This window comes from Sparus aurata, chromosome 17, assembly GCF_900880675.1.
Source record: "Sparus aurata chromosome 17, fSpaAur1.1, whole genome shotgun sequence".
Taxonomy (NCBI): Eukaryota; Metazoa; Chordata; class Actinopteri; order Spariformes; family Sparidae; genus Sparus; species Sparus aurata.
Window position 1 is genome coordinate 6,734,087 of NC_044203.1, and position 16,329 is coordinate 6,750,415.

Sequence of the window (16,329 nt, forward strand, 5' to 3'; positions counted from 1 at the left end):
AAAGTATCTTGACCCAATAAGTAAGTCTCTCTTGTTTCTTTTCATTCTGTCCAAGACTCACCCTCTGTCTCAGTGCTGTCTTTGATGATGGCTGCAACTTCTAGTCCTTCGTCCTCCAAAACAGTGTCTCCTGGATCCTCCTCCTCCTCCTTAATAGACTGGGAATTCCTCAAAGACTTCCTGAAAGTCTTCCCAGAACCAAGCAGTCCTAGAAAAAACATGCAATAGGGAAGCAATATGGGAAGCCTTAAATTAAAAGTAAAAGGCTAATGTTAAGCTGTATACAGACTACACTGCGGTCGCATGATGTCACCACCTCAAAGCGTCACAATTACTATACACATTCTCTCTAAACTGATCAATGTACAAGTTGTAAAGTTAAGAGTTGTTAGCATCTGCTGTTTTTAACACACAGGAGAGTATTATAATCAAACTATGGAACATTTAATGAAAAGGTAAATATCTTAAGCCTGTGGTAATCACAGACCTTTATCTGGCATTTAACTGACAACCCATTCAAAAGACCTACAGACTTGATTTGCAAAAATGCTATCCCATTTCTAGGTTTAAGGACTACAGACTGCACCACTCTATTCAACAAAGAGGACTGCTTCACACTTTACACACTAGTACATGAGGACAAACACATAAGAACAAACTATGGATCTGAACTTTACTGGAAATTGGCTTTCACAACTTACAAAATCACAACAAAATAGTCACAAACTTCATTTGTTTTATAGTTTAAGATTATAGATGCATTGATGACAAATGTTACAGGGAAATAATTTATGATGCAGATCAGATCATGTTCAGTTGTAAAATGCCATTTCACAAATAATTACATTTCAAAATAAAACCAGGCACATTTAGGTTTAAAAGGTAAATAAATGTAGTTGTCAGCTGATCAGAATATATTCATGTCAGCATCATCAGGAAGAACCTCTATCTGGCAAAATCTACTTCATCCATGAGCAAACAAACAACACTGTTATTCTTCAGGTCTATGTGGCAGGATACTAAAAACAGACTGTACAATTACACAACTTGAGGGAACTAGTGGGGCTTGTGATGTCTATCACTCTACTGCTGTGAGACTAATGCAGCACTACCAAAGTCTTTAAGGGTTTTGAGTTGAAGTTACCATCTTCACTGTCCCCCTGGGAATCGGTGCTGGCTGGGGGAGTATCATTACAATGTGTCTCATCAGGGCTCCTCTGTCCTGACACACACTGATGGTCATCATGAGTGAGACTAAGACTGGCAGAGTGCCAGTCATCAGATGAAGTTCTCTGTCTTTCCACAGTCTGGGAAACCTCCAAAACTGTATTTTTGTGCGTCACATCCAAGTCAACCAGTTTATCCAGAGCTTTGCTGCGAGGTTTGGGGACCGGCTTATGAAAAGGCTCTGCACTGACAACTTCAGACAGCAAGAAGAGAAAATAATGATGATGCAATGCCCAGTGAAAACTGAAATTGCTATTTGAACACGTAATGTATGTGGACTGCTCTCTGAGCGATTGTGCAGCGGAATGTATCTTGAAACAGGCAACTCCTGAGGGGCATGTACTGCGTAGGGCTGTGTGTGAGTCACCGGTCAAAACAAGACAGTGAATTTTTGTTGGGATTGTATCCTTTCTCTGTAGTTTTTTCAAAACTTTTTATGGAGTTTGTGTAATCTGGGTATGTAAACAAGTACAGACTATGGTAAGCTATAATAGAGATAAAGAAATTGAGCAATAATTGCTCTGATCACTCATCAACAGTCTGTATGAGTGTACACACTGTAAGTATAGCTCAGGAAATCTTTGCACATTGCACATTTACATAAAGATTGTACAGATTTATGCATACAGATCCATTTACTGCATAAAAATGTCTATTCCATTTAATCTAATTTACTGTAAGTCTATTCTTATTTTATTTTATACTTTTATTTTGTTGTGTACAATCCATACCCTCAAGCACTACTACTTTTTCTCTCCTGCTGCTGGTCAAATTGAATTTCCCCTACAAGGATCAATAATGGGACATCTTATCTTATCTTTTATTTGATCTAAAATGTTTCTCTGTCATTTAGTCTGCTATGTCAATCTCTCTTATCAGCTACCATCAGAGGGCACGGGTGAAAGGAAACGTTAACTAATAATAGAAACTCTTAAAACCAAACTGTGTAAAAGGTTCTTGCACACCTCGAGTAAAAAATAAAAATACAAGACTGGGTAATTTGAAAGTTTGCAAAGCACATCTCCATGACACCACTTACGTTCTGCACTCACACCTGGCATGTCCAGTCTCACTGATTACAGTGTTGCAGTAGCCGCTCTGTGAGTGGTTCACATTCATGACATATTCAATGTAGCCTGCTGAATTACGCAAACACATATTTTTCCCCTCCATTTCAGAACTTCGTGTACACAGAGGAAGCATTTCTCCCATCCAAAGCGAAACCATCTCCAGGGTGAATGCATCTGAAAATGCTAAACGGACTGTCAATTACCTGTCTGATGATGTAACACTCCTAAAATAACACTGATTTGTTCAGCTTAGGAATGACTGCATGACTCTTTGTTAGCCAAAATCAAATGACTATATCACACTCAGGCTGTTGTCTGACAACAAGAAACAGAAATAAATATGTATATATCAACAACTACATCATACGTTAAACTGAATTAAATGTATAGGTCAGAACAGAGTAGGAGGGGACTGAGTAGTGTTTAACCAGCTGAGACATTGCGGACATTTTCACACATTAACAGTGTTTTTAAAATAAATTAGCTCAATTTGGATGTGGTTTAAAATAACTCTGAGCTCTCTGTTGTGAGAGTGAGACTTTTCTCCACTCGTTCTCACCATTGTTGTCCTCAGGCTGAGACTTTCTGGCTTTGATAAATCTGCTTTTGGCCAGCTCTGCTTGAGAAAGAGGAAACACAGAAAAGGACAGTCTTTGAAATCAGGAGATAAGGAACTGACATACAGACCTGTGAATGCACACCAAGTTTCCTGTACAGTTTTGCAGTGCTCTTGATTATTATAAAGGTATGGTGAAACATTTGGCCTTTAAAGCAATTGATATGTATTTAAGACCAAAATTCAAAGATCAACCTTGTTAAATAACCTTTTAATGCATGCTCTGCACAAAAGCAAGATTAAAGCTGTAGTCTGTAACTATTTTTTTGTTAAAATTGTCATTACAATCTGACAGTAAAATAAGATACAGGTCAGCTGTCTGTGGCTCCACCCAGTGGCTGTAATTTGGTTTGCAAGAATCCACCGCTTCTGGATCAACACAACCAATCAGAGCCAAGGGGAGTGTCTGAGAAGTGTCAATCATTCTCGTTCATATCCTGCTGGCAAACCCCCTCACTCACGGAGTGCCTACTGGGCAGTGGGTCCAGCCAGAGCAGAGACTAGGATACATTTCAGAGTGTCATTTCAGAGGTGGAGGGAGCTGTGGGATTTGTAAGGACTTAAGAGTGATGCAGAGTTAGCAGCTTTTCTGCTGGACAAGTAAGGACCCCTGCTTGATATATGTTTCATACTATGTTTTAACCACAAGGCTATGGTGGCGGCAGTTACAGTGATACTCGCAATAGCACATATCGCCTTACGATGTTGCAGTCGAGCTACGTAGCTTGTTGCTAAATCTAGCTTGTTAGCTTGTATGCTAACTCCGGTATTTAGCTTTGTCTTTATGGGTACTGGTTAGCAAAAGTGTCTTTCAAGTGACCAGTCAGTTATAATAATGTTAGTTTTCTGTTCAGGACGCTCTGAAGTAGCTGAATTGATTTAGAGAAATAACGTTACTCATGCTTCAGAAAGGCAGCATGGCAAAAATGCACCGGGTAATGATTAGCTGGTAACTCTGTCTACCGCAATGTGAGGAATATTGCTTGTTACTCAGGTTACTTTGTAAGTTTGTTGTTATTTTGAATGCACCATCTTGGTTATCTGGCATCCTCTGTTACCTTGGTTACAAGCTCGTGCACAGCAGGCTTCTCTGTGGGGAGCAGGACTCCCCACAGAGGCAAGACTGCAGCAGCCGAGAGGAAGAAGGAGGGAGCTGGGAGCTGTATCATTCAAATGTTCTGACTAAATCCACTTTTTTCTCATAACTCAAGACTGCAGCTTTAAGCCATAGTATGAAACTAAGACATGTTGCAGCTCTGTACATTCACAGCTCAAAAACAGTTCAGGGAAAGAAAGTTCACATCCAGTGAGTCAGGCGGACAGGACAGTGTAATGTAAGAAGCAGAAAGAAATTAAACAGTGGAAGAATATTTTAAGCATTAAGCATGTCCTGCTGGAAATAGATCATAAAGAGGAAAATAAGTAAAGGAGAAATCAGAAAAAAGTGTAAGGATGGAGAGGTGATATTGCCATCTTAAAATCATAGGTAAACAGTTTCTTTTGTGTCTGTTTTAAGTGTGTTTATTGTCATTACTACAGACTGTGTTGAGCTGTAGATCCTGAGTCTGCACAGGGTTTTATATTTTGAAAACTGACCAGATGCTCTGCGCAGCTTGACGCGGCTGCTGTAAGTTTCCATCAAAAATAGATTTGCCGCGTATTCTCCACAGAGAAACAGCTTCTGGGACACTTCTGGAACGTGCAGTGGCACGCCTAGTGGAGCCACAACCTAAAATGGCCACTATCAGCTCCAGCTGGTGTGGTGTAAAATATTCTGATGAAGTTATTACCTAAACAGGTATCATCAAGTCTGTTGTGCTAACAACCAAATGGTGCCATAGTAATTCCTATCCTTGGTGAATACAGCATGACATTACACTTGTGTCCTTGTCAATTCCCTGCATGTGATTGACACTCTTAATGTAAAGGGTTGTATTCTGTCACTGATGATGCACTCACAAGCCATTTTTAAACAGCCTCTCCGCATTATCTCCGGAGCGGTGGTTCACCAATTCTCCGCCGATGGTGATTCACACAGAGCGAAGCATCTCCGCCTTCACCTGTGTAATTCACACAGAAAGCCGGCGCTGCCGCTCCTTAAGAGGCGTGGCGGTACACGTAATGTTGATGACGTCGGTGTTTCCCCAGGTGTTCCCCTGTTAATCTAAACCCGCGGACAGTTTATAATCATATGGATGCTGTTATACTGTGTAGTGATTGAGATCCTGACCCACCAAACATCCTGGAAAGTGACGGAGATAAGTTTTTCGTGTTAAATTACATAATTTTACATAATTATACATAATCACCATCAGTAAACAGGACGCTGTCTGACGGAGGCTGTTTTCTGGGAGAAAGTTCGGTGAAGTTTCGGTCCGCAGAGCTGGCGGTCGCGGTGATTTATTTTCATCACAAACACTCGGTGAGTTAAAGTTTTTTGCTGGTGGCAGACGCTGTTTTTCTGGCAGAAATGTGACGAAGAGTCGGTAGGACAGACAGGAGGACAGACGCTTCTCCACATACAGCTGTGGTGTTTGTTTTCCTCATATAAGTTGCTAAAGACAGTTACAGTTACTACGTTACTTTTGTTCGGTCCTGTAACGTTGCTTTGTGGGACATTTCTCTGTATTTAGTTGAGTGAAGGACCTGTGCAGTTATCAGACTATCAGACCGACATGTCCCCGCTCCGCGCCTCCGGATTATCCATTCACACTGGGACGGCTCACCAATAATGCAGCCCTGATACTACCTCCAGAGGCGGATCAGCGCCGGAGCGAAATTTCCCCTCTCTCCGCATCTGAAACTTTCACACAGAGGCGGGTGCGGAGAATTGGCGCAGGATCCCCGCATGCAAACGGCAGTGTGAATGGGGCTACTGAGCATCTTAAATAACAACTAAACTTTTCCTCCAGCTTCATCATCAGTCTCTCCGAAATGTCTCTGACATGTAAATAAGAAATGTGTCCCACTTCAGTTGTAACCAACTTGTATAATGCAACCTCTTATTACAAAGTCACAGCATTCAAACTAAGCTACTTTAAACGTCCAAAAAACTAGTGCAACAGCCTGCTTTAGTTAAACAGCTTCCCAAAGTCCCCTTAAATGTCTTAACTTTACGAGAACACATAATGTTCCTGTAGGATCCATCCCTTATGGGAAGCATCTGTTAGGGATTTCATGTTTCTAGGGCCTTTAAACCTCAGTTATCAGTAGGCTACTTCAACAGACCAAAAGCACTGATTTCATAATGGAAATTGTTGCCATAGAGGTGAGAAAGGTGAAGACTCCTTTAGAGAAAATGCTATAATAAGAACACAGAGTGCGCTGTACTGCCACATATTTTATACCGGAGAATTATTAACATAAATAGCCACACTTAATGTTCAAGGGACGTACATTTTACCTGGTACATCAAAAGAGTTAATTGTGCTTGACTATGTGTGCATTGTGTTTTACATAATGTCTCTGAAGTCAAAGAAAACGGAGGAATACTAATGCTTCTCTCTCTCTCTCTCTCTCTCTCCCTCTCGATGTTCCCCAGTTAGCCAGTGACCTCTATTTGGTTTTTCCACTAAACACCACTTTTATGGCCGTTTAATTGCTGCCAGCTGTTAATTGCAGTACCATATGCTCAAATCCTCTGTCAGTTCTTCTACGGACTGCAAACACCAACACAACTGCAGCCACTGACATCAGACAATTCGGAAACGTGCCAGGCTAAAAAAGGCTAACATGTCCATTGTGATGGATGTTAAATCATGAGATTGTCTCCTCGTTATTACCTCTACCTGTTCTACGACTGTGTTCATCATCTTCCCACCAAGACACTGTTGGTTTCTGGGCTGATTGCCGGCTGCTTTGAGCACCGAGATGCTTGTCAGATCTGCTGAGATCCACCGAGTCATCTGAAACAGACTGACAGGGAATCGGGTTTAAGTCACAGTCAAGACTGTGTACACAAACGGAGAAATGTCTGCATTAAAATGTTAAAAGTTGTGGGGAGAAGATGCCAACTTCTCATCATCTTTTTTACAAACAATTCCTGTGATCCCTCACTACTTCATGACATAGTCAAATTCCATCTTGTTATTTTTTTGCCAATAGATATATACATGTAGTACAGGCTTTGTTGGCTGCTGGATCACAAGTCATGGTCATTGCCATATTGAACCAGTCAAGACTCACCTGTAAAGAAATACAAGTACATTTGGGAGCGGTGTTTTTTCTTGATAAAAAGCACTATTGCGTTTGAATTTCGCAACCAGTTTCAATAAGTCATTTTTATATTAAAGGGCCATGACCTATGAGTCATAGGAAAAAACTGTTCTCCAGTTCTTCATAATATTAACTGTTCAGCTACAATCGCTGCTGGATTCTCAAGAGAGAAGTGCGTTTCCCCCACTTGGGATCAATAAAGGTATAACTAATTTTATAGTATCTTATAATGTTTCTGTAATGTCTTAATCTATAATTATTTGTCCTTGAGTTTATCTGTACCCTCACTGTTCTAAAAAATATAGAAGCAGACTGATCACCAACACTGCCAGTTATATCTTTGTTTCTTATTTCGTTTGAATTTTTGTCAATGATGGGCTACTGTTACTAGTTACAGATGCAGTATCTTGAATTTTGAATAAGCTGTGTTATGACTTAAAGAACAAGGAAGCTAAAATGATAAGGACATTGATAAAAAATCAACAACAATTTCCATAATGTAAAAAGACTTTCTGCACATGTAAATTAAATTAAACAATACAGGGAGTTAAGGACATCTCTACTAATATTAACTGAGGAAATAAGGCAAATTCACTCTCAGCAGACTTGGTTGATGATTTTCCACCACATCACTACATAAGTAGGTTAAATCAGACACTCCTCTTGAGTGTTTAGCTGTGCAACTATGAAGATGCTAACTAACTGGAGACGGTTCTTCATCATAGACCCTTGAATATAAAAAAAAGTCACTGAAAGTGGTTGAGAAATGTATACATTATAGTGCTTTTTATTCATCAAAACCTACTTGTACTGGGTCTGTTTACAGGTCAGTCTTGCCCTGTCCAACATGGCGGCGACGTTGACATACTGACAGCAGTCAATGCAGCATCTACATGTATACGCCGATGGTTTCAACTGACAGATCCCTAGTGGCACTAATTACAAACTGTAAGTTTATGACATCATTTGTGTTTTGTTTCAATCTTCTACAAGCACTTACATTTCTGTCCTAACAAAAAGCAAACAAACGGTAAAAACAGTCAAGATTGAGGCATTTGTAATTTCAGCCCACATGATGAAGACAGATTAGCTCAGCCTGCTTAGATTTTTAAACTCAGTTACAAAACAAATGATACTCATTCTTCTTCTATTAGTCCTACATTCCTGCACTACTGTTGTAGAGTTGGTGTTGTTGGGGTTTGGATAGATGGATATGCAGACAGATATTAGATGCCTGCCTTCTAAAATCACTGTAGTAAATGTACTTTCTCAATTTCCATCTATAATGCGCAAAGAGATCAGCTAGATGAACCAGGAAACACTGTGAAAGGGCCAATTCTAAAATTGTTGAGATTTTTTTTCTATAAAAATATTTCTCTTTGGAAATGCAACCAGGCTAAGACAAGTTAACAAAGCTGGCATTACAGTAATAATCTGAAATCTGAACACTGTTTTTTAAGGTGCAATATGTGACAATTTTAGTTTGAAACATTCTAAAATAATGTTGTACTGATGTTATCAAGCTAACCAGCTAGTCCTGGGCCAAAAAACACATTTCCCCAGTGCTCAAAATGTCCTGTACTAGCAGTGTAAAGACCAATGCTCAGACTAACGGCACGGCTAACTAGGCTAACAAGCTAACAGTAGCTACAGTCATAAACAGAAATACAGTTAGCAACAGTTAGCCACTTTAGATATGCTGCCCCTATTTGTTTGGGATATGAATTTAACAGGTGGTCAATTATTACTCACTGCACCTTTAATCCAACTGCATGGATTACAAAATTAATATCCAGAAAAACTTTCTACAGTGTGTCAACTTAATGAAATTACGCGTGATTCGCTTTGTCTCTCTTTTTGTGCCAAACATGGCACAAGCATTGTGGCTCATTCAGTAAATGTCCTGTCACCCAGTATTTTTGTTTATTGTCCATGTCTGAAAAGGGCTTATGAGGCATATTGCATCATGCAACCCCTAATAAATAGCATTAAAATCTACACACTGACACATTACCTCCTTCAAGAACAGCTCAAACTGTTCATCCAGCTCCTCCTTGGTCAGTCTGTGAGACATGGTGATACCATCCACTCCATCAGTCAATGGGGTCAGAAACAACTGATGTAAGACAAAAAGAATGAGGGGGAAATTACAGCTCATACTTACAAATGTTATTATAAACTTTAAGCATTAAACGTGTTTTTTTCTTTGTTGATACAATCCAAAACACTGGCAATCAAAGAGGCAGAAAGGAGTTAATCAGTATATTATTTCTGCATACATAGTGTTTAAATTATTATATTTTCATTACAAAATATTGTTCAAAAACAGAATTCTAGCAGTAAAAAATATACATATATATTTAACAGCTGGTAATCAGCCTAAATATAAGCATAAAAGTTCATTTATGACATTGGGAAAAGTAGTCTGTCAAAACATAATCTTAACAGAAGATACACTCACTAACTTTCTTCCCTGCAGCTTTTAGGATCTACATCATGATCTTCATCAATGGATGGGGTTTGCTCAGTTGTCATGGAGATGACTAATAAGTGATGACTCCATCTCCTAACAACTCAATGTGTAAACTTTACCCGCTGATGAATGTGAGATGCAGTAAAGAAGCTACACAGAAACCTAAAAAGTGAAAGTTGAGTAAGGATGTCTTTAGAGAAGGTTTTTTTATACTGGAAATACAGATCACAAGATAAATACATCCTTTATGCACTGTTATAATAATGGAGAAATACACTGGCTAAAATAATGTCGCTCCTTTGACATCAAGCTGATATTATGACCTCTTAAAGCAGGAAAAGCACAGGTGTAAATGTTAACATGAACGGCAAAGCTTCCTTAAACTGTGTGACTGAACCAGCAGTCACAATAACAGAGCCTGGGAACGACTGTCCATCAAGCTAATGCAGCCATTATCAACTGTATTAACTAAACCAGTGGGTTTCATTCAGTAGCAAAATATTCCCTGTGAAAAGATGTTTTTTAAAGTTACTTCACAGATGTATTTGAGTAAACTGAACTACCAATAACGCCACACCAAGTTAACATTAAATACACCTTCTGAATGAACCTAAAAATATAACCAGAAAGAACATAACCATTACCAGTGTGGTACAAAAACTTGACTTCACATCAGACCATTTCCTACAAATGTCTTTGTGTTTTTTTAACCAGCAATCAAATCTGTCAGGTTGGTGATCAGAAAACACAAACATCCCGCCATCAACAACCTCAATCAAGTCAATCAAGTGTTGTGGAAAACACTGTACGCACATTTCATCCGCTAGTGCCAGCGTGTATTTCTATTTACTCAGATTCGTCTTCAAAGACACTGTTATGTATACATTATAAAAAATAGACTTACGACTGACATAACTGGCTTTAAATGGACAGGACATGCTTGTGCCTTCAGGACAGTCTTTTCACTAGAGATATATCAGCCTACGCACTCGTATTAAATAGTTTCTATTAGTTGAAGCGCTTTGTACATGACACAGTTCACGTTAGGACGCTAGCGAGCTCTGTAAACCATTAGTAAGAGGGGACATTTTTACTGAAATAAAGTGCTTCTCTGCAAAGGGTTAGGGTTATCTTCTGCTGAATCGTTCATGAAAGCTTAACGATTAAAAAAAACGAAACCCAGTGCTCCTAAACATTCTCAGACTTTGAAAGAGGGGACAGCGATATACTGCAGTCAAGAGAGGACGGTACCTGGTCAGTTCGTGAGGTGTCAACCACATTAAATAAAACAGTGGCACTTCCAGTCAAGACTTTCAAAATAAAACCATACCGGAGCTCTTCCACGAAAACAACATGCTAAGCTCAGTGCGTTCACGTAAACCTAATTTTACAGCTAACTTCGGTTAATGGTTTATATTCAATGTAAATCCAGCATGGTAAAATTAAATGACTCTTTACAAGTTTATGCTAATAAAATCCGTGGAATATAATTATTTTTTCTTTGATGCAATCCTATATTGACCCATTGTCGACTAAAACTAAGTTGTTATTAAAGGAAAGACACTCTTTATTTTCCAATCAAACGTCAGCAGCTTATCACTTGGGGTAGCACAAAAAACAGTTATGTCGGCACCCCATTTGTATTTTGAAGAAAGTACTGCCTTACTTCCGGTGTTGTTCAGTAACATTGACAGAGCCAACAGTAGCTCAGGAGTTAATCTTTAGCTGGTAACGTTAGCTTGCTAGTAGCACCGCACTTTCGTGAGCGTAGATGACCAGTCCATTAAGTTAATGTATCGGTCTGGTATCGACAGAACTTACGCACAAGACTCGACGTTGTCCGCTCTTTAAAACCGAACACTTGTAGAAACGTCCCGGTCCTCGGGCTGTTGTTTTGAGTGCCTGGTAGTTCCCGCGACAACACCCGGCTGACAAATACAACCTGATTGGCAAGAGGGAAAAGACTCATAAGACATGACAACCAATGGACGGAAAGATTGACCACGGTATGTCACAGAGAGAGCAGCTCAGGGCTGTCAGAGCCAGAGGAAGGTTTGCGTGTATGAGGCATTTGGTGTGTATGATAAAGGGATAAAGAAACGCTTTATGGTCACCTGTACAATCAAAACTTATGTGACACACTAAAATGACTTTATTTTATTCACCGTGAATTTTACTTACATTTTAAATGGTAAGTGAAATATAAATAAAAAGCACTATCTGAGTTAGCTAATTTGCCTCTGTGCTAAAAGAACTTTCTGTTCTTTGGAAATGTGGGCCAGTTAATGAAAGATAATATACTGCGGCATTTAAAGCACACAGAAGCCTCCTGTTTGCCATTCATCACACCGCAGAGTGGAAGGGTTGCTTGAACTAGCTACACTGAAGTGTAGCTGAGCTGTTGTGACATTCAACCAATCAGTGTTGTGAACTATCACTGTGTGAGAGCACAGTGGTGACTACCGACAGAGAGAAGATGCTGCATGGGAGCCAAAGTGTTGCCTTTTATAAAAAATAATGTAAATTACAATATGTAGAAAAACCCTGAATATTTGCCCTGATAATCAGTCTAGCCCTGCAAAACATCAATGATCAAAAAGGCATCAACAGATTAATTAATGATGACAATAATTTTTCATTGGAGTACTGCATTCATTGTGTCATCAGCTGATAAATTCATCATTGGATTTACATTTTAACTTACATATAAATGATATATTAACCTACATAATTTATAGATTATGTGCGTTATGTCATCGCAGATTTCTATATGTCCACTGATACCTTTACCGGCAGAAGACCATTTGTCTATCAAGTCCACGTAGTGTAAAAGTACTGGCGACTAGCAGTAACTAGCCAGCAGTGTGCAGGTCCATTTTAAAGTGCATGGTAAAGAGTTGATGATGTGTTCAAGATGACTCATGTCACATCACACATATAATCCAACTGTACAGCAAATATCCACCTCCCTGCCACGGTTAAAATGACAAGATTGGACACTGCTGTCACCCAGACCGGTTGATGACACAATAATAAATCAGAGTTAGTCATATTCCCTGATGTTGTCAATGTATTGTAGCCCTGTAAAGCTCTGATATCACTGGATTTAATCCTTGTGAAGAGTCACAGTGAATCAAGTATTGATTGAATCAGTGATTTCGCAAGTAAAAAAATATATAATACCTTTTTATTTTGCAGTTGCTCAGTGACAAAGAGTGCAAACAACCATAGCAGAAGTGTTGTTGTAGAAGTATTTGAAGAACATATGTAAAAGTCACATTTTCTCCACTTGGTGGCAGTCTTGAGCTTAAGATCAGTCTTACTCTTCCTGGTGTCTGTGTACCTGGAAGGGCAGTCCGTCACCAGAGATCAGTAGTAATCTAATAAACTCCACCCTGCTCGCTATTCTTTCTTTCAGAGGTCAGGACAAATCCATATAAACTCCATTTTCACCTGCCTCCCTATATGGCTCTGTCCCTCGTAACCTTGCACACACTCCAATACGCACACAGTGTGTCAAGGATACAAGGAGGAAACGAGGCATCATATAGGCTTTTCTGTTTTTGCTGATCTGTCCTATACAGCCTCATTCCAGTTTATGTGCCATAAATCTCTGATGGCCAGAGCAAACACCAACAAGATAATGCTTTACTGCCACACACACACACACACACACACACACACACACACACACACACTTACACACACAATATCTTGTTTTATGGAAAATAAGCTCATAAAGTAATGTCATGAACAATAAATGGATAACAATCGTGTGTTTGGTATTTATTCTGTCATGTCACTGTCATGGTTTATGGAGTGGTCACATCACACTTCCATGTTCAGAATATTTGCGCAATTTTCTGTCCACCTCAATTCATCTATGCTGTAAACTCAGGTAAGAGTTTATGTCACTTTGATTGGGCAATAGAAGCCTTGCTGCACTGTGTAAAACTGTAAATCTGCATAACGTCTGAAAAATATAAATTCTGGCTAGTTTAACTCAACATGGGGTATTTACACACAGAAGCAACGAAGCCACTGAGAAGAAAAAGCCTTCAAAAGATAACTATTTTTTTTCACAATGGATATTTGAATACATTTTACTGCTTATACTTGATAAATTGAACTAAACGTTCAGATTTTCAGTATGGCACTTTGACATGAGACACATGTTTTTAAAAAAATCTATCAATAGGCTGATGTATCAGGATACTAAAACTGATATGAGGAGCTTTAGATGCTCTAACATCTTTGCATTGCACACCCCATGCCCCAAGGCATGCCTTTCAAACTCCAGATTATTTTCTCAGATCAAACAAAGCTCCTTCAGAGCCACAGAAGACATAATACAAATGGTCTAACAGACCGGGAAGTCCTTTCCATGATCCGATGAGTTCCCCAAATTTTTTATTCAATATTTTACTTATCACTTATCACATATTATACAATCATCAACATAATGATTAACAGTCTGCATTTAACCCATGGGCAGCAGTCATGCCCCGGAGCCAACTCCAGATCTGAGCCACTGGCTTGGTCAAGGGCACTGACTGGAGAAATAAACTAGTGGACATATTTTTGATAGGGGAAACTGGAGTACTCAGAGGAAACCCCCACAAGCATGGGAGCAGCACATAAAGGCCCTGCCCCAGTGGAATTCAAACCCAGGACCTCCTTGCTGTGAGGCAAAAGTGCATACCACTGGGCCACCATGCTGCCTTAATGGAGAATTCATACTCTGCTGTGACTGCCATTTTAATGATTAATTCCCTTGTAGTTTTTACAACCAGTAAGACCAAAAACTGAGATGAGATTATGTTTTTTGGAGGTGTTAATGGGTGCTATATCAAATTCAGGGAGTGTATTTTTAACCATGCCAACAACATACCTCCGGGTGTGACAGTGATGGTTGGTTGGTTGGTCAGTCCATCACTTTGAAACCAGACTGAAATATCACAACAACCAGTGGATGCAGTGCTGGAGGCCAGACATTAGTTTATGTTTGTACTGTTGTTAGCTAATGCTGTTGCTCTCGTAACAGCATAGCGGAGAGAGGCAGTAAGACTCTGCATTATCCTTGCAGCGGAGGTTTGCCAATTCTTCGCCTTTGTTCACACTGAACCAAGTGCAAAGCCGCACCAGTGTGTCTATTCATAAAGCACACCACTGCTGCGGATCCTGAAGAGGCATGACGGTACACGTCATGATGATGACATCTGTGTGTTTTTTTCAACATGGTTCCCCACCAAAAAACCTTTTCGCTCTAAATTACATGATTACATAATCACCATCAGTAAACTCAATGTGGTTTGACTCTCTCAATCACTGGGAGGGAGGCTGTTCTCTGGGGAAAAGTTCACTGAAGTCTCGGTAAGGAGGCTGACCAACGCAATGATTTTTTTCAAGGCCGTTACTACGACACAATAGTGGAAGCAAACAAACACTTGGTGAGTTAAAGTTTTTTCAGGCAGAAATGTAACAAAGAGTCAGTAGGACAGACAGGATGGCGGAAACTTCTCCATATATAACTGTGCTATTATTTTCCTCATATCAGTTGCCAAAGAGACTACCAGTGACTACATTACTATTGCTTGGTCCTGTAATGTTGCTCTGTGGGACATTTGTCTTTGTTTTGTTCAGTGAAGGATCTGTCTAGCTGTCGGACTGAACAGCGGCAGATCGAAACGCTGCCGCTCAGCACCGCCGGCTTAATCATTCACACACACGCCGGTTTGCCTCTGCTGTGCCTCTGATACTGATGACTCTGATTCAGTCATTTAAATTGCTACCAGTCCTGGACTGGTGAAACAGTAGCTTTATGTGTTATCATCACAACATGTTTACCTCTGTTTTTTCAGTTATATTTCAGTCCCCTGCAGTTTAAAGACATAAAATACTTGCATTAACAGATAATGACTTGAATTAGAATATCAGTGATTTGTAATTGTAATTGTGTGCTTACAGACTCTGACCAGAAATGTTTAATTTAAAAAGAGCCAAGAGAATTAGTGGTCATCTTGGACCAGTTCTTTCTTGGAATATACCTTGTATGGTAATCATACAAATATTGCTGACCTTAAATTTTACTGGAGCCAGTCATACATAAATGTCCCCATCACTTCATCCGCTTGGCATTTGTGCTGTTTTAAACACAAAGATATATAACCAGGGATTACAACAATAACAGGGGGTGAGCTAACAATGATCAACACCTTCCCCAGTCATCTTAACGAGTGCCTAATGTCTTCTAATATTGCATTTCATGGCTGGATAGGACCATCAGTATTGTATCAGAATGTCTTGCTCCATGATAACTACTTGACTGATTGGAATGGGAATGCTGGTCAGCACTCCCCCTATTTCATGTGCATCTCTGATGTAAATGCACCAATTCCCTGCCCTAATGAAGGCTTCGTCCTCTGCTGTCACACTGACATTGGTACCACTATCTCAACCGTGAAAACTGGACAGCTACCTTCATCCTTCCACCCACCAGCTCCTTATTCTGATTAATATTCATCTATGGATGCTTCTTATAGAAAAGTGGCTTATGAGGGAGCACTTCCAAGACAGATAATTGGAGTGACCGCCAGTCAAGCGCACCTTCCGTAATGTTCAGCTTCCCGTATTTGATTTAGGTTGTTAAAATCCACAGTGGATACTTCATGCTTGACCAGCCTTTGTAGTTTTGTAGATACAAACATACATACTATCTTACCCCAGAT

The 16,329-nt window shown here is 39.7% G+C and overlaps 1 protein-coding gene across 14 annotated transcripts in view; it reads right to left on the bottom strand.

The window, feature by feature from the left end:
* Window positions 1-11,581, bottom strand: part of cep162 (centrosomal protein 162) — a 30,599-nt gene extending 19,018 nt beyond the window's left edge. For 2 of the 14 annotated variants that reach the window (XM_030395004.1, XM_030395002.1), the window contains exons 1-6: window positions 11,427-11,581; window positions 9,143-9,244; window positions 6,696-6,828; window positions 2,857-2,916; window positions 1,145-1,420; window positions 62-208 (exon numbers count right to left, since the gene is read on the bottom strand). In XM_030395004.1, coding sequence (XP_030250864.1) covers window positions 62-208; window positions 1,145-1,420; window positions 2,857-2,916; window positions 6,696-6,828; window positions 9,143-9,244; window positions 11,427-11,570 — 862 coding nt within the window. In that variant the 5' untranslated portion in view covers window positions 11,571-11,581. The other 12 variants (XM_030395006.1, XM_030395005.1, XM_030395003.1 and 9 more) reach the window with 12 other exon arrangements.
* Between the last annotated feature and the right edge of the window lie 4,748 nt (window positions 11,582-16,329).